Here is an 18,834-nt window from a genome sequence, read left to right as displayed (position 1 = left end):
TACTACTTTTGGGTACTAGGACAATTCATCCCCAGTTATTTTGTCGTGAGTTAATTGGTCCCCAGTCAATTCGTTGTTAATCAATTCATCCTCAGGTCAATTCGTCCCAAAATAATCTTAAATGTGATTTTTGAGGGAAAGTTTAGAATAATCACTTTAGAATTAAATTTGTTGTTGGACAGTTTTAGATACTATTTTTTACTCTCTTTACCTCTACCCCACCTTAAGTATCTGCGCTGAACAGTTTACGAACAAAGATTTTCAAGCAAATCGAATTAAATTTATTCAATACACCTGTCGAGAACATGACTACTTGCAAGATCATAACTTCAGAGAAATGTAAAATCTAAGTGGTCAATCAAGAAAATTATATATACATGAAAAATAAGCAGAATGCAGATGGAGTGAAGATATACTGGAGGTGTGAAAATCATGTGTGCAAGGTGAGACTTTATACAGATGAAAATTATAAAGCGCTTAAGAAGATTGGGATCTATAATCACGCTTCAACTGCTGCAGAGGTAAATTTAAGGAATATAGTTTCGAATATTAAAGTCGATTTCATCTGATGATCCCCTCACTCAATTATTGCTAGTTAAGTTCAGAATTTAAACAACTGTACATTGTTGCAAATACCTCCGTTTGCACAGCTTAATAGGAATATTAGACGTTGGAGGCAAGCTGATTCCAACTTTCCTGCCACCCCACTTACAAATGTTGGATTTTCCATTGCAAGTGAATACTCCTACCTTGACAATGATGAAACGTCTTTACAGTATGACAGCAAGATGAAAGATTCAAAATGAATACTAACATTTGCAAGTGACAAAGCATTTCGACTGTTAAAACAGCATAAGAACTGGGTGGCAGATGGAACATTTAAGTGCTGCTCTAGTTTACTTTTCAGTTATATATACTTCACAAACAAAATAATTTTAATGCCCCACGATTGTTTGCATTGCTCTCTGACAAAATTCACGACACATATAGTAGACTTTTTGCCAAAATAAATGAATTACTGCAGAATGAGGGACCTGATAATATAATTATGGATTTCAAAAAAGCAGCCCATAACGGATTTCTGGAATTGTTTCCTGGGTTGAATTTGGCATGCTGCTTGTTTCATTTAAGACAAAATGTGTACAGGCATGTTGTGGACTAAAATATAGATATCTTAAAGATGACAGTTTTAGTCTAAAAATGTGGTGTTTTGTTGTCCTTGCCTTCCTGCCGGTTGATGATGTTGTAGATGGATATGAACAACTTGTAGATGATGATGAAATTCCACAGTCAATTGTATCTAATTTTGAAAATAATTATATAGGACCACCTAAAGGAAGAAGACAGGGGAGGCAATGCTTTGAACCGCCATTTCCATTACCTATATGGAATGTTTTGGGATCGATGTATGGTGAGGATTGCTCATACTACAAATAGTTTAGAAGCCTACCACAGCATGCTGAAAAACATAGTGAATATTAGTCATCCAAATGTTTGGAAGCTTATTGATGTGATTAAATGTGAGGAAAGATTTGCCAGTACCAAATTGCAGAAGTTTACAGAAGAAGAACCAAGCCAAAAGAAAAAATATAGAGATATGAACCTGTGTATAAAAAATGTCATGGTAAAATTTGATCCAAGCCAAAAAGTTATTTTTCTAAAAGCAATTGCACACAATCTTAAATTTTAAGAAAAAATAAATATGTAATACAGCAAACCTTAACAGGAGTGGCTGCATGGTAAGTAGCTTGCTTACCAACCACTTGGCCTTAGGTTCAGTCCCATTGCGTGGCACCTTAGGTAAGTGTCTTCTACTATAGCCTCTGGCCGACCAAAGCCTTGTGAATGGATTTGGTGGAGGGAAACTGAAAGAAGCCCGTCGTTTATATATATATATATATCATCATCATCATTTAACGTCCGCTTTCCATGATAGCATGGGTTGGATGATTTGACTGAGGACTAGTGAGCCAGATGGCTACACCAGGCTCCAATCTGATTTGGCAGAGTTTCTACAGCTGGATGCCTTTCCTAATGCCAACCGCTCCAAGAGTGTAGTGGGTGCTTTTACGTGGCACTGGCACGAAGACCACTCAGGCGGTACTGGCAACGGCCATGCTCAAAATGGTGTATTTTACATGCCACCTGCACAGGAGCCATTCCAGTGGCACTGGCAACAACTTCGCTTGAAAGTCTTTTTCATGTGCCACTGACAAAAGTACCAGCAAGGCGACGCTGGTAACGATCACACTCAAATGGTGCTATTTACGTGCCACCGGCACGGCTGCCGGACAGCTGCTCTGGCAACGATCACGCTCGGACAGTGCTCTTAGGGCTCCACTAGTACAGGTGCCATCACGATCTCGCTTTCTCTTGCCCCAACAGGTTTTCGCAAGCCGAGTTTGGTGTCCAATGAAGGAGACGTTGGCATGGGTGCCAGTCGTCGAATTTAGTTTGATTTCAATTTCACTTACCTCAACAGGTCTTCGCAAGCAGAGTTTAGTGTCCAATGAAGGAAAGGTACACATAAGTGGGCTGGCTACACCCCTGGCAGAGGCATCGGATTATAGTCTCACTTGGCTTGCCAGGTCTTCTCATGTACAGCATATTTCCAAAGGTCTCGGTCAGAAGTCATTGCCTCGGTGAGGCCTAATGTTTGAAGGTCATGCTTCACAACCTCATCCCAGGTCTTCCTGGGTCTACCTCTTCCACAGGTTCCCTCAACCGCTAGGGTGTGGCACTTTTTCACACAGCTATCCTCATCCATTCTTGCTACATGACCATACCAGCGCAATCATTTCTCTTGCACACCACAATTGATGCTTCGTAAGTTTAACTTTTCTCTCAAGGTACTAACACTCTGTCGGGTATGCACACTGACATTACTCATCCATCGGAGCATACTGACTTCATTCCTTGCAATCTTACACATATCCCCAGCAGTCACGGCCCATGTTTCACTGCCATGTAGCATGGCTGTTCATACACATGCATCATGCAGTCTGCCTTTTACTCTGAGTGAGAGGCCCTTTGTCACCAGCAGAGGTAAGAGTTCTCTAAACTTTGCCCAGGCTATTCTTATTCTGTATGTTTGTGTGTCTGTGTTTGTCCCTCCAACATCGCTTGACAACTGATGGTGGTGTGTTTACGTTCCCATAACTTAGTGGTTCAGCAAAAGAGACCGATAAAGTAAGTACTAGGCTTACAAAGAATAAGCTCTGGGGTCGATTTGCTTGATGAAAGGCAGTGCTCCAGCATGGCTGCAGTCAAATGACTGAAACAAATAAAAGAAAAAGAAAAGAAATAAACATTTTTTTAATTCAAATATTTGTTGTCCCATTTTTCCTAGGATCTTGAATTGATTGACAATGAATTGACCTGGGACAAATTAAATGATGACAAATTGACCGGACACCCTAATTTTGTACTCAATAAATGTATTTATAAACTTTTAAAAATAAATATAATTTGAGAAAAATAAAAAACCTTTCACTAGTTGTACCAGAGTTTATTTTTAAAAAAAAGGAAATTTCATTTGAAAGAATGAATATGACTTATTTTAACTCTGGAGTCAATCTATCATTATTCTCTGTAGCTGAATACAATGATAAACTAAAGTAAATTGAATTAAAAACTAAAGAATGATGACGATGATGATGATGATGACAGTGAGCTGGCAGAACTGTTAGCATGCCAGGCAAGATGCTTAGTGGCATTTCATCTCTATGTTCTGAGTTCAAATTTTGTTGAGGTCGACTTTGCCTTTCATCCTTTCGGGGTTGATAAAATAAGTACCAGTTGTACACTGGGGTTGATGTAATCAACTTAACCCCTTCCCCAAAATTGCTGCCCTTGTGGCAAAATTTGAAACCATTATTATTATTATAAATTTAGTCCATAACTTTTATCTACTTACCTTTCTTAGCAAAGGGCACATGATCATCTTGTATGCCATACAGAGGGAATTGTAATAGTTCAGTTGAGAACATTGACTTATACATATTGTAGTGGTCACGGTGTTGAAGATTTCGTCTTAAAAGCAAGTGCTCTAAAATTTAGATGAAAATCATAAAATATATTGTAATTAAAAGAAAAGAATTACAAGAAGATTACTATTAAAAGTTCACATTTCTTAATTCAATCTCCGACACATAAATAGACTCAAGATAACACCCTCCAATATTCAGAGAATCATTAGTAGTCAACAGTTTTTGTTACCTCAGTGATCTAATTAGCATTAGGGGTAAGTATATCAGCAGCATACCAGCAAGAGTAGGGAGAAAGTTCAGGGGATTATTACATCAGCTGGGTGCAAAGGGTATCTCTCTCACAGTAAAGGGTAGATTGTAAGATGCTTGTGTATGAAGTATGATGCTATGTGGTGCTGAGTAGAAGTGGGTGTACAAGTGTGCACAAAGATTAATGTGTATGAATGAGTACAAATAAATTCAAAGACTGTGTTTGTACAAGAAAGTGGGGCCTATCAAGGACAGCATCTGCCAAACACTCAAAGTGGATAGATTATGTGTAAAAAGAAGATCAAGGAAGATTTGGAAAAAAGTGGTGAAAATGATCTTAAGATGCTGCACCTCAAAATAGAGATGATGAAGGACCAAAATTGTTGTGTACTAATAGGAAGGAGAATGAGGGAATAGGGGCAGACTGCTAAAATGGGTAGAGTTGAAGGGTAAGTGAATAAAAGAAAAAAATGAACTGGGGAAGATAGAGATATGCAGAAGAGAGGGGGGAGGGGCAGCCAGAGTAGTAAGATGATACAGTTGTCAGGAGGAAGGACAAGAGAGAAAAATGACATGGTTGGATAATCTGTAAGAGCAGAAAGGCAGTGGTTGGGGTAAGAGCCTGAAACATAACACTTCCAGAACTCTGTTCTATTAAGGAAGAAAAGTCATCAGTTATTGCAGAAGGCGTTAGATTTGGGATCACTTTAGGTGTATACCCATCTCAATCTGACAGCTTTTGTAACATTAGAAAAGTCTCTAAAAGTTTTTTCCAATTTGTAACAGAATTTCACACAAACACATTGCTCTTTTAAATGCTTTGTTGTTCAAACTATGACAAATCACCAAATGTAGAGTAAACATCTGTTCACTCAAACATGTCTAGATTGATGATTATGTGAAGTACTAAGATGTGCCTACTGAAGGTCAAGGCAATGAGCTGGCAGAATTGTTAGTGAATCAGACAAAATTCTTAGTGAAATTCTTCTGGCTCTTTATGTGCTATGCTCAAACACTCCTGAGATTAACTTTGCCTTTCATCCTTTCAGGATTAAAAAAATAAAGTATCAGTCAAATACAGAGGCTGATGTAATTGAATACCCACTGCATTCCAAATAGCTGGCCTTGTACCAAAATCTAGACCAATAACTAAACTGAATGTTAAGGTTACATATACACAGTACAGTTGTAAACATAGTGTGCCAGTTAGTCTGCATGTGATTTTAAAAGTACTTTTTGAACAAATTTCATAAAATTAAGAGATTTTTAAAATTCAATAAAATAGTATGGCCAAAATGATATAAATAACCAAATCAATTTAATAACTGATGTACTTGCCAATTTTTACAAGATTTTGAAATAGTCTGTCTGTTTCTTGAGGGAAATAGTTATGGAAAACTATATTGGAACTGCCAATCAAATCCAAAAGAATGAAGTGTGTCTAAAAATAGAGAATAAAACAGAAAAGTGAAGTACTTCAGTTCAATTTCGTATTAGATAAACTCATCAATGTTAATAAGACTTTGGAAACACTTTTTTAAACTAAACATTGATACATGAATAAGTTAAACAAGAAATAAGCAAATAAAGATATGATTTAACCTGGTAGAAACATCGCAGAGGTTGTTTCCTTCAGAAAAATGCAGAGAAAGGTATTCAAACTTGCAGTAGGAAAACTGTGGTAAAAAGACGTCCAGAGAGTCCAAGGAGGATTGATCAGTAGCCATAGTGACCAAATCAATTGAAGCAGGAGACAACAATGCACCGATAGGCAGGCAAGATAAGGCATCAGTGGGGATCTTGTCAGTGCCAGCGATGTGGCGAATATCACTAGTGAACTGTGATATATAATCCAATTGCTTTGTTTCTCTGGGTGAGTACCGGTCCATTTTCGCAAAGAGAGCCAATGTTAGTGGTTTGTGAAAATCGTGAAGTCTCTACCTTTGAGAAGATAAGAGAAATGCTTCACTGCCAGGTAAATTGCTAAGAGTTCTTTACCAAATACACTATATCTCATTTCAGCATTTTTCAACTGTTGTGAGAAAAAGGCTAATGGCTGGCTTCGGCTGTTTACGGATTGCTCTAAAACTGCTCCTATAGCAGATGATGACGCATCGACAGTAAGTGATCATTCAGAACAGTATGAACAAGGAAGGATGCTTGACCAAGGGCAGATTTGACAGATTCAAAAGCTTAGATGGCTGTAGGAGACAGCGTTATCTGTGCATCTTTCTTCCATTGATCTTCCAGATGCTGGGTCAAGAGAAGCAACTTTTCTGCACATTTAGGAATGAAATGACGATAATAATTAATTAAACCAATAAAATTTCTGAGCTGTTTTAAGGAAACATGAGGAGGCAAGTGTTTGATGGCTTCCACTTTAGAGGGAAGCGGACGAATACCATCAGCGTCAATGAGATGCCCCAAGAATTCCAAACTGGTAGAACCGAAGACACACTTAGCCGGGTTGATTTTCACATCATAGGAACGTAGGCACTTGAACAGCTGAGTCAAGTGTTGGAGGGGCTGGTCTGGAGTACCGCTGGTGATTAAAAAGTCATTGACATATGCGAAGACAAAATCTCACCCACAAACGACCTCATCAATGAACTTTTGGAACGTGCTGGTTGCATTATGAAGTCCAAATGGCATAGACAAGAATTCAAATTCCCCAAAAGGTATGTCATCGAGGTTGACGGGAATTTGATGGTATGTGCATACCAAATCGATCTTGAAAAAAATCTTACATCCATGCAGGGCAGACAAAAAATCTTGGACATTAGGGAGGGGATAGCGATCTGCAATAGTGATGGTGTTAAGATGTCTAAAATCTCTCACCGGTCGGAAATCAGTGTCATTCTTCCTGGCCATGTGTAGGGGTGCTGCCCATGGGCTTGTGGAAGGATGAATGAGGCCCAGCTAGAGCATGTGCTCAAATTCAGCCCGGGAGATCCAGAGTTTCTCTGAAGACAAACAGCGCGGTTGGGAAAAGACTGAAAGTCCCTTGGTTATGATGAAATGTCTTGTGGAATGGGCTGGATTCGACAGATGAAATGACAAATCAGTCAACTCTGGAAACGAAGTGTCATCAATGAGTCAACGTCCCCTAACGTCTACAATGAGAGAATAGTGGTGTAAGGAATCAGCACCAAGAATAGGATGGGGCAGGTCTGCAATGACAAAAATCCACTTGAGTGACAAATCCAGGGTGAGGGATATTTGACCATAGGTCTTGATGGCAGAATGATTCACCACATCAAGAGAGACATCCAAAAGAGAAGGATTGGTGGAAGTAAATCGTCAAGGCCAAATACTTAAACTGGCACTCGTATCCACCATAAAGGACTGCGAAGAACTGGCATCTCTGATAAAGAATGCATGATAGGGTCAATTGATGAGGGAGATGACTGAGGTGCCCAGTGTCTCCCTGCCTAGTTGAAGGAGCAAGAAGTGCGTGTGTGTGTGTGAAGGAGCGGTGCTTAGTTCTCCCTTCAGAATAAGTCCGTGAAAACAAATGGTCCTTGCACAAGCATGTGACTCGATGGGTCAGTTCTGCAATAGTCCGCAAGATTTCAGAGGATTGCATTTCGTCCAGAGCAGAAGAAGCACAAGCTCATGAGGAAGACAATGAAGAAGCACAGTGAGGGAAAGGAAAAGGAGTCATTTTGGACGATAATAGGAAAATGGAACAGCACGAACAACTAGTTGAAGAAACGCAGTTAGAAATGGCAGTCAAAACAGTTGAAAGAAGACACAACGAGCAGCGAACTAGGAAAAAAATTTTTTTTCAATAGCAGAGGATGAAAATAGAAGAAATCCTTCCTAGTTGATAAGGAACAAATTATGGCTGATGCGTAGATAATCCGGGTGGTTGAGAGAAAGAAACTCATACCTGGCATGAAGGAAAATTTTCTGTCCATGTGAATTCTGGAGAAAATTCCAGATAATTTTTTTTTCCTTTTTTCATAAGCAAGAAGGAAATTTTCTGGGACACTGTGTTTTCAAATGACCAAGTTGTATTTTCGGTTACAACCTGAGGAAAATGATTTGCAGTTTCTCACTTGAAAATGGCACCAAAATTTTCCTGGTGAAGAAGACAATATGGCGAGAGACATCAGTGGTAGTGTTCCTATGTGAGGAGAGGCAATTTGGTTGCGTAGCCAAAGTTGCAAAAGAGAAAAGGGAATACGTATTGACTGGTCTGTATTCACCCGGTGTTCACCATTTTAGATGAATATGTTCATCTCCCACACTGGGTTACCATTTTAGAAGTCTGTGTTCACCTTGGAGCACCATTTTAGATGGATATGTTCATTTTCAGATCGGTGGTCACCATTTTAGATGGTGCAGGTTGTTATGAGCCACCTAATATGACTCTCAGAAGGCTGGTAATTTCGTTGGTAGTAAACCTGGATGAAAAACATATACAAGCGAGGTTGCAACTTAAACATGTTCATTGTGGCCACACGTATATATACAATGGAATGATAAATAGAATAGTTGGTGTAAAGGCCATGGTCTTCTGTGCTATGCTCCTATCTGCTAGATGGTGGGTGTTGAGAGAGGTTATATCACATCCTTACAGTTCGAGGACCCAGTGCAAGAAAGAGGTTAGATTACATCCTTACAGTTCAAGGTCCCAGTGTAGAAAGAGGAAGAGATAAAATAGAAGCATATATTCTAAAAAGTTAGGATAATCACGGTTGAAATTCTTTTGATTGTAGGATTTACCACAATCAGAGATGATCTGAGCCTAAACAACAAGCTGCTTCATTATAATAAATTAAATCAATGTATCTTTAACCTACATACATATTATTGTATTGTGTTAAAGAGTTTCACATATTTTCTCTTCAAATGAAAAAGTGTCTGTGGAATTTATTGGATGGCTTACATGAACATATGTGCACACATGGATCTAATGTCAATTATCTTGGTTTTTATGTAGATGTATAAATTATTCCCTCTGTTGACAAAATTGACTTGAATTAAAATTAATCTGGCTTCTCTTAGCTTTTCATGTGCCTCAAGCATTACAGTTATTCAGAATTTTATCCTAATAACAACACATTTCAATTTCCAAATTTGTCTTGGACAGAGAAACATTATTTTTTGTGCTCATTTATGATTATTAGCACCATATTACATGATAGTAGCTATCAGAACAGTTCTCAATTTCCTCACAGTTTGGTATTCATACATATAATAAATGTGGTTTTCCTAAAGCAATAAGATAAAAAGGGCTTATTTATTTTATGATCATCACCAAATTTTGGCATGATTAAACAATGGGAGTTTTCATCATTCTTTTTACCAGTTGCCATTCCAATACTCATTAAAGATGACTAACTACAATATATCGTCAACTATGGATGAAGTGACATTTAATAGAATAAGGCATTATAGAAGGAAAGAAACTATTGCTTCCAAAACGTTTTTAAAATATATCAGAAATTAAAAATCAATGCAAACAATCAAAATAATAATAGTCCTCATTTCCAGTAACTAATGTTTATTGTATAAGCTTTAGTTGCTTTGTAAATAAAATTCTTATGTTTGAAATAAAGTCACAAAGACATTTTAAATCTATTTTCTATAAAGGTCTTCATCATGGTTCAGCATTTTCTATCATGAATTCATTTCAAAGATGTGAAAGTAAGATAATCAAACTGAAGAGAGCAGTTAAAAGAAAACTTTCAGTGAAGTAAAAAAATTTTCTTTTTGTTACTTTTGCAAAAAAGGTCTTATATTGACATACTAAACAAGAAATCTCAATTCACTCATTTTCTTAAATACTTAAGCAATGTAAACCCCCACCACCCCCCACTCACAAAAAATTTTACAATGCATTTTAGCTGTAACTGTTTAACTGGCACTCTGTCGGTTACAATGATGAGTGTTCCAGTTGATCCTATCACAACCTGCTTGTGAAATTAATGTGCAAGTAGCAGAGCACTCCACAAACACATATACTCTTAATGTAATACTCAGGGAGATTCAGCATGATACAGAATGAAATTGTTGTAATCCAACATCGGACTGTTGTAACGTCCATTCCAGTATGGCAGTATAGTTAGTTAGACAAGTAATTTTTCTTTTCTTACCAGGTGGCAATTTGTCACAGACTGATTTTATTTTCCTCAAAAACATCAGCTCCATTGGTGACATTCTTGCTGGTGTATTTGAATTTGGTGTCACTCGGTATACTCTTAAGAATTGTTGTACAGCTACCACATCCATGACTTCCTTATTCGACTTTCTTAAGGCTCTCTTGAACATATCAACAAAGCATTCTGCTTGTCTGTTAGAACCGGGATGGTATGGCACTGTAGTTACATGTTCTACAGTGAACATTTTACAAAACTTTTTAAACTCAAAAGACACAAATTTTGTTCCATTATCAGACACTATAGTGTCTGGGACACTAAATCTTGCAAACAGCTCATGTAGAAAGTTTGTCGTAGTTAAGGAGGTTGGCTTTTTACACTTACAAACTTCTGGGCATTTAGAGAAACTATCTAATACCACTAAATAGTATGAACCGTTTAAGGGACCAGCAAAATCAATGTGTAGTCTCAACCACAGAACATCTCTTGGCTAAGGTTCACTTTTTATCCTCAGTTATTTTGCTGCTAGAGTACATCCTTTGCAGTCTTTCACTAAATTTTCAATTTCTCTATCCATTTTTGGCTAGTACACATAGCTATGCATTAAAGCTTTCATCCTCGAAATACCAGGATGTCCAACATGGAATTCCCTCAACATTTTCTTTTGCAGTGTTTCCGGTATTACTGCTTTCTGAGCATACATCAATACACCATCACAAATTGAGTATAGGTTCACATCTTGATTTCGTTTCGCACCAATCCTGTTCCTATTTACTTTTCCAGTCCACAATATTCTCTTCATTTCTGTTATGAATTTGTCTTTTTCGGCATTTCATTTTATACCTTCTAGGGTCACTGGTAATTCCTGTACCACATTCCACATTACATTTTCTATTTTTCCTTGTGATCTTAATGCTGTGATTATATATCTTCGAATGGCTCACAGTGTTTTGGTATCAGTCTGGACAAACCATCTGCATGCCCTAGTTTCTTTAACAGTAAATATTCCATTTTGAAATCATAATTCAATAATGTAGTGCCCCATCACTGTAGTCTATTAGCTGTGTGTGTTGGTATTCCTTTTTTAGAACTGTATATCAACAGTAGTGGATGAATATCCATTTGTAGACAGAAACTTCTTCCATGAATAACTCTTTGGAATTTTTTTACACCAAATATAATTGCTAGCGTTTCCTTTTCTATTTGGCTGCAGTTCCTTTCTGCTGGTAATAATGATCATGAAGTATGGGTTATAGCCTTTTTTCCCCCATTGTAATATTTGTGAAGAAGCACTGCTCCTACGCCGTAATCACTCGCATCTGTAACCAATATAATATCCAGCTTCTGATCAAAATGTGTTAACGATAAGTTCGACATTAAAATGTTTTTTAATTCATCAAATGACTTCTGGTATTGATCAGTTCAGCAACATTTTGTATTTTTCTTTAACAAATCAATCAGTGGGGATATAAATTTGGTAGTAATTTACTAATCCCCAAAATGTTTGTAGCATAGTTATATTATTCAGTGTGGGCATATTTTTTATTGTTGTTGCTCTGGATGGATCCAGTTTCCATCCATTTTTATCTATTATCAGGCCCAAGTATTTTATTTTTTTCAGAAAGATCTTGCATTTTTCTTCACTTAGCTTAAAGCCATACTCTCTTATACCCTTTTTATGTGTTCTACATGTTGTTTGTGTGATTCACTTTTTATTAGGATATCTAAATAGGTGACAGCAAAATCACAGTCCGCCCGCATTGTATTCATTACTTGTTGAAATATGGAAAGAGCCACTTTTAAACCAAAGGGAAGCCATTTAAATTTAAGTAAGCTATGGTGTGTATTAATGGCTAATAAGTGTGAGCATTCTTCTTCTAATCGGATTTGTAAGTATGCCTCTGAGAGACCTAATTTTGAAAAGAATTTTCCTCCACTCATCTTTGCAAACACTTCCTTAGGACTCGGCAAGGGGTAGTTATGCGGGCTTAAGCAATCGTTTAAACCCATTGAAAAATCTGCACAAACTCATAACTTATTTTTCTTTTTTACGTAGCCCATAAGTGCTGCCCCATCTGAGTGATCTATCTTCTCGATTATTCTAAGGCTGTCAAGTCTTTCAAGTTCCTTATTTACTTGTTCTAGCGCTGCAAACGGTACATTAGTTTTGGCTTAAATGCAGGTGGTGCACTTTGTTTTACTACAATTTTTGCCTTTGTTTTCGTGCAGCAGCCCAGTTCATCCAAGAAAACATCAGGGAATAAATGTTTTATTTTTTGTTCAATCCGTTAGCTGCATTTGAATCTTCAACTGAACCAACTATATTCCCACACAAAACATTTATGGGCATATTCCACAATTTGAACAGTTCCATCCACTCTGTACCAAATAGATTACCTGAATTAACACATATACTTTTGCCATTTTCATTTGGTCATGAAATGTCAAATTACACACAAATTCACCTACAAAATACAACCTTTTACCTGTAACACCATGTGCTACTTTTGTAGATTTACTTTATTTTGGCTTACCAATATACTTCCAAGTTTCTTCACTCACAATGGTAACATTACTTTCAGTATCTAACTGCATTTTTACTCTTATATTTTCAATTTTCACATTTATGAATTTCCTCTTTGTCAGATTACCATTTTCTTTCGACGACATCTTGTTTACTATTTTTCTATTTGTTCCAACATTTTGTCATCTTGGTTTTACAGTGTGCTTTTATGTGTCCAATTTTTTCACAACAGAAACATTCCACTTTCTTAAATGGGCAGTTTTTTCTCAGATGTAGACATCCACATGCAAAACATGGGTTTGTTTTCTAACTTTTGTCCTGTTTGTACTATATTTTAGTACACATTTGATTTCTATTCTTTTGTATTTTCCCACACACTTGTTTCACTTTGGAGCAATTTTTATGTTCAATTTTCTCTGTGTCATGCCTTAGACTTACTACTTTTTTACACTCTTCTGACGCTCATTGTAAGTTTACTGCTTGGTTTTGTTCCAGCTTAGTGAGAATTCTTGTCCTTACTGCTGCATCTTTTTCTGCAGTTAGTCCCTGAGTAAATATCAGGTACTTGAACATGTCTGGCATTAACTCATCCAGTTTTAACTTTTCCCATTCTCTGTTAACTCTAATAGCATATGAGATGTAGTCCTCCTCATTCTTTTCTAGGTTCAAACATTTCCAGCGTGTATTGAACAAGGTGCTTTTCTCGCTAAAAATGTTACATAATATTTCTATTGTATTTCTAAAGTTTATATCAGAAAGTTTTTTTAGGAGTATGTAATTGCTTTAACACTCATGTTCTCCTACCGCCAGTTTTCTTAGGATTAGACGCATCTCAATCTTTACATTCTTTATTAAAGATCTGTTCGTACCTTCTATAGTATGTCTCAAAGATAACTCCTCTGATTCATACTTAAATTCTGTTATTGAGTCTGCTTACTATTCACTAATTGCAGCATTTATTGCAGTAATAGTAATTGTTGTTGTTCTTGCTGTTTTTGCAACTTGAGTAAACCAGCCAGCACTTCTTCCATAATTTTACAATTTTGAATACTGTAAAATTCACACAAAAAACTTTTGTGAGTTTCATAACTCCTTGTGAGTTTATTTAACCCTTGTTGTCACTGTTGTAATCCAACATCGGACTGTTATAACATCCACTCCAGTATGGCAGTATAGTTAGTTAGACAAGTAAGACACAACTATCTATGACCAACTTCTCTCACTTCTCAACTTCCTCCGTCACAGTATTTGTAACAACTAGTACATACCACTCGTTATGTGGGAGGGGATGTTCCATTATCATTATTATTATTATTATGATTATTATTATTATTATTATTATTATTATTATTATTATTATTATCCCCTTAACAGAAATACAGGTGCTACTCATTTTTGCCAGCTGAGTAGATTGGAGCAATGCAAAATAAAGTGTCTTGCTCAAGGACACAATGCATTGCTGTGTATTGAACTCATGATCATAAGGAAGTGTGTTTGTCATAACCAACAGAGTACTACTTTTTTTTTCCAGTGTTTAGCCCCAATACTTCCTGATAAACTACAGTTGTTGGCTATGCTTGACTGAACATAATTCAAAACTTTCTTTGAGTGTAAACTTCCTTTTAGCACAGGAATACATTTCTGATGAAAACTTGATTTTCTTTAACAATGAATATTATTATAAAGAACACTCATAGACTTTGATTATATTACCATTGTTGGATTTCTCCAAATAGTAGCAACAGAAAGGCTATATCTTGTTGAATAATGGCATCTTAGATAAAATTGTCAAAGCCATTAGCATCATGTACAAAAACCTATCAACTTTTTTGCAAAGCATAGCCAATTCAACTAAAGAGTTTCTAACAGACAGATTCCTTCAAGGAGATATCTCAATCCCTTTTCTTTTTGTGGTTCTGGTGGACTACAGTCTTAAGTAAAATCTTAATCCCATCCAAGACAAAGGCCTCATTATCAAGCAGAAGTGATCAAGGTGTCAACAGAGCATGTATCCCTCTGACGTTTACTCTGCTGATAAGCTTGTCCTCACATCTCATCAACTGTCAGACTTGTTAACATTCTTAGAGAAGGTTACAACAAAAGTAGGTCTATGTTACAATGCAAAGAAGATGGAATGCAAGAACATCAATGAAAAGTCACTTCTATATCTTTTCCAATGAAGGCACTGTGTACTTACAAATTTCAAAACATCTGGCAATCAAGTATTTTCAAATCAAAAATGCTTGCCTCCTACATGGAATATGTAAAGGGCATTCTTCTTGATGGAACTGAAACTTGGACTACAAAGACGAAACTTCAAGATCACCTTGAAAGTATATACACCAGACCAAAGGAGATTTATGAATACATTTATAAAAATTCTAACAGAAAATTAACAAGATGTATCACAGATGATATATGAGTTAGTATATATAGTTGTAGAGAAAAACATTTGTTAAATGAATGGCAACCTTCATAACAAACTTGAAGATCAATGGATCTTCCACGAACTCATCAATATAAAGGTTTCTCCCAAGTCTTATATTAAACTGAAAAGATGGTTGTCAATTTTCAATAACACTGTGAGGATTCATCTTTACAAATTGGTTAAGAACACTAATCAGAAATTTAACTTGATTGTTTCATATTGAAAAATAAAACTACCAAAAGTAAAAATATTTCAAAGAATAGAGAAAAAAAAAAAGATAAACTTCACTCACTATCGAATACAATTTATTCCGTCCATTGGCATCAAGTTCATTTTGCCATTTGGTGGCAAGGTGTCTGGAACCATACAAAGAATCAGTCTCAGTCCATGCCTTGAAAGCTTCCTCTCCATCAAAGAATATTAACTGGAGAGTTGTATCTAAGTTCTGAAATATGAAATTATTAGAAAATAATTAAAAATCAGCACTAAAACAGATATACTGTAAATAAAAATTATATACTTATAGAGTGAAGTATGAGTGGAATCTATTATATCAATGAGCAGTTTAATAAATTATAAAAGCAGACAAAAGATAGATGGACAAACTAATAGACAAATGGTTATATTTCAGAAGAGTCATACAAATAAAACCTATAAACATACCCATCTATCTTTCTTTTCCTAAAAATATTTTTCAAAATAACTAACCTGTAGCCCTCTCAATGGATGTATATTTTCAAATGCTTTAGATTTAACTGATTCTTATGTTAGATCTCAATGGCAAATATGTGAGCTGATGACATATTATAATATTAGAGTTTGTTTTATATCATGGTGTTGGATATATAATTTAATGAAGCAGGGGGTTAAAAGTATTTGCACAACGCAATACAATTACTACTACATGAGACTTAATGTTCTCAATCAAAGGCTCACAGTGAACTACTAACCAATGCGATCTGCCAATCGCTCACAGTTCTTTATTTTATAACAATGAGTCAGTCCACCTTTAGTCACTTGGGGGATGGTTGGAATCCTTCCACAGCTCCCCTTTCTAGAATTAGTGTCCCCTAACTTTTCTCCTTTTGAGAATTAAACTCCGCTCAAAGTTTTAATATTTCTTATTCTTAGGGTTCAATTCCATTGTTCCCATTCTTTCCTGTTTTCTGGTGCGAGAATGTGTTGTTTCAGATTGTCTGGGTGTTGGTACCTCAAACGTGTCATACAATACTTCTATGGGGATTTCATTTTTCATGATTGTTTTTTCCGTGAATCTTTTTTTTGAGTTGGTTAATAATGTCTTTTATGCTTGAAATTTTTTCCTTTTATCAAGAATAACAATCTTCCAATTTGTTTAATAATTACACCGTCCTCCCAGCTTTCTTTACCAAATCTATAGGTTTTTAAAAAACTTTGTCACCTAACTTTTCTGTGGGTGACATTCCAGACGGAGTATTCAGATTAAGTGTTACTCGGTACACTCTTTGAAATTGTTGAAGTGCAAGATCGTCCATTACTTCATAGTTCGCCTTTTTCAACTCCCTCTTGAAAGTGTCAGCAAAACACTCTACTTGTCCATTTGACCTAGGATGATAGGGCGGAGTGGTCACATGTTCAATGACGAACATTTTACAAAATTTTCTGAACTCATCTGATGTAAATTGAGTTCTATTATTAGACACAATGGTATCAGGAATACCATATCTGGCAAACAATTTGTGTAAAAAGCTTACTGTAACCACAGATGTTGGCTTTTTACACATATGCACTTCCAGCCACTTTGAAAAACTGTCCACCACAACAAGGTAATATGCACCCTTAAGTGGAGCTGCGTAACCAACTCTAATTTGTAGGTACATGTCAGAGAGATCCAATTTAGAAAATATCTTGCCACCATTGAACTTTGCAAATATGTCCTCCAGAATAGGCAGCGGATAGTGGAGTGTTTTAAGACATTCATTTAAACCAGTGGAGAAATCAGCACACAATCTGATTTTATTATTCGTTTTTTTAAAGTACACAGTTGGTACTGCCCATTTAGAGTGTTCCACTTTTTGGATAACTCTAATTTCTTCTAGTCTCTCTAACTCTAAGTTTATCTGTTCTAATGCTGTGAATGGTACAGTTTGTTTTTGGTTTAAATACTGGTATGACATTTTCTTTTATTTGAAACTTCGCTTTGTTTTGGTGCACAGACCTAACTTATCAGACAAAACTTCAAGAGAAATCTTTTTTAATTTGTTTTCAATTTGTCTGACAACTTATTTGTACTGGTGGAAAGACCATTCACATTTTTACAGAAAAGATTTATGGAGAGATCCCATAAGTTAAATAATTCTATCCAGTCAGTTCCAAATAAATTTGTTGTATATCATTCAACACAAAAACTTTGGCTTTGAAGGTTTTTTCATGAAATGTAATGTCACTTATCAGTTTGCCCTTAAAATATAATTTTTTCCTGAAACACAACGGGCAATTTTTGAAGTTTCTTTTAATCTAGGTCTCCTGATTATTTCCCATGTACCTGAATTAATTATCAAGATATTACTACCTGTATCCAATTGTAACTTTACATTTGTTATTAATTTTTACATAACTTTCCTTTGAGGCTCATTTGTATTTCTTGTCACCGATAAACCTGTTTACGTGATTTTTTTTCAGTCAAACCATTTTTTAGGTTTTGTTTTACAGTGTGATTTTTTTATGACCTATTTTACCACACTTGAAGCATTTTATATTTTAAAACATACAGTTACTTTTAAAATGTAGACCACTGCACTTATAACATGGATTCAGTCCTGACATTTTTTTTATCTGATACCAGTTGACGCATGAATATGACAGCAATCTTTTTCTTCAATTTCATCAGCATCAAGTCATAAATTTATAATCCTCTGACATTCTTCTGCTACTGCCTGTAAAGTTAAATTTAGGTCCTGCTCTAGTTTTATTAAAATCCGGAAATGTATATCTGCATCTTTGCTTGCAGTAAACTCTTGAACAAAACTTAAATACTTGAACATGTCTGGGGTCAACTCATTCAATTTGAATTTCTCACATTCTCTGTTAACCACTCTGGCATAAGTAATATAATCTTCATCATCTTTTTCTGACCAAATTTAAACATTGCCAGTGAGTATTGAACAGGGAACTTCTTTCACTGAAGATTTTTTATAAAAAATTAATTGTTTCATCGAAACGAATCTCACTTGGTTTCTTCAGCAGAATTTAATTACTATATTTTCCATGTTTGGCAGGGGATAACTTTCTTAAAAGTAGTCGTACTTTTTTCTCATCAGACCAACTTTTACATTCTTTCCTGAAGATTTCTTTGTATCATCAAAATTATGCAGAAAAGGTAATCCCTTCTTCTGGATTACAGCTGAATTCTTCAATTGAGTTTGCTACACTGTCTGGCAAGTATGAACCTGAAATATTATCAGACTTCTTCAACATTAATTCCAGCAACTGTTGGTTTTGTTGTTGTTGTCGTTGTAGTTATTGCTGCTGTTGTAACTGCACCACAGAGGCCAATAA

At 35.9% G+C, this 18,834-nt stretch overlaps 1 protein-coding gene across 1 annotated transcript in view; it reads right to left on the bottom strand.

Annotated features, from left to right (window-relative positions):
- Positions 1 to 18,834, bottom strand: part of LOC106876983 (glutaminyl-peptide cyclotransferase) — an 88,848-nt gene that overhangs the window by 6,080 nt on the left and 63,934 nt on the right. Inside the window, exons 4-6 of the mRNA XM_014925755.3 lie at positions 15,590 to 15,742; positions 5,577 to 5,679; positions 3,917 to 4,048 (exon numbers count right to left, since the gene is read on the bottom strand). Coding sequence (XP_014781241.1) covers positions 3,917 to 4,048; positions 5,577 to 5,679; positions 15,590 to 15,742 — 388 coding nt within the window. The remainder of the gene's footprint in view (positions 1 to 3,916; positions 4,049 to 5,576; positions 5,680 to 15,589; positions 15,743 to 18,834) is intronic.

The sequence above is a fragment of the Octopus bimaculoides genome, chromosome 11, assembly GCF_046866305.1.
Source record: "Octopus bimaculoides isolate indiv1 chromosome 11, ASM4686630v1, whole genome shotgun sequence".
NCBI lineage: Eukaryota > Metazoa > Mollusca > Cephalopoda > Octopoda > Octopodidae > Octopus > Octopus bimaculoides.
This window is presented reverse-complemented; position numbering and strand designations above follow the sequence as displayed.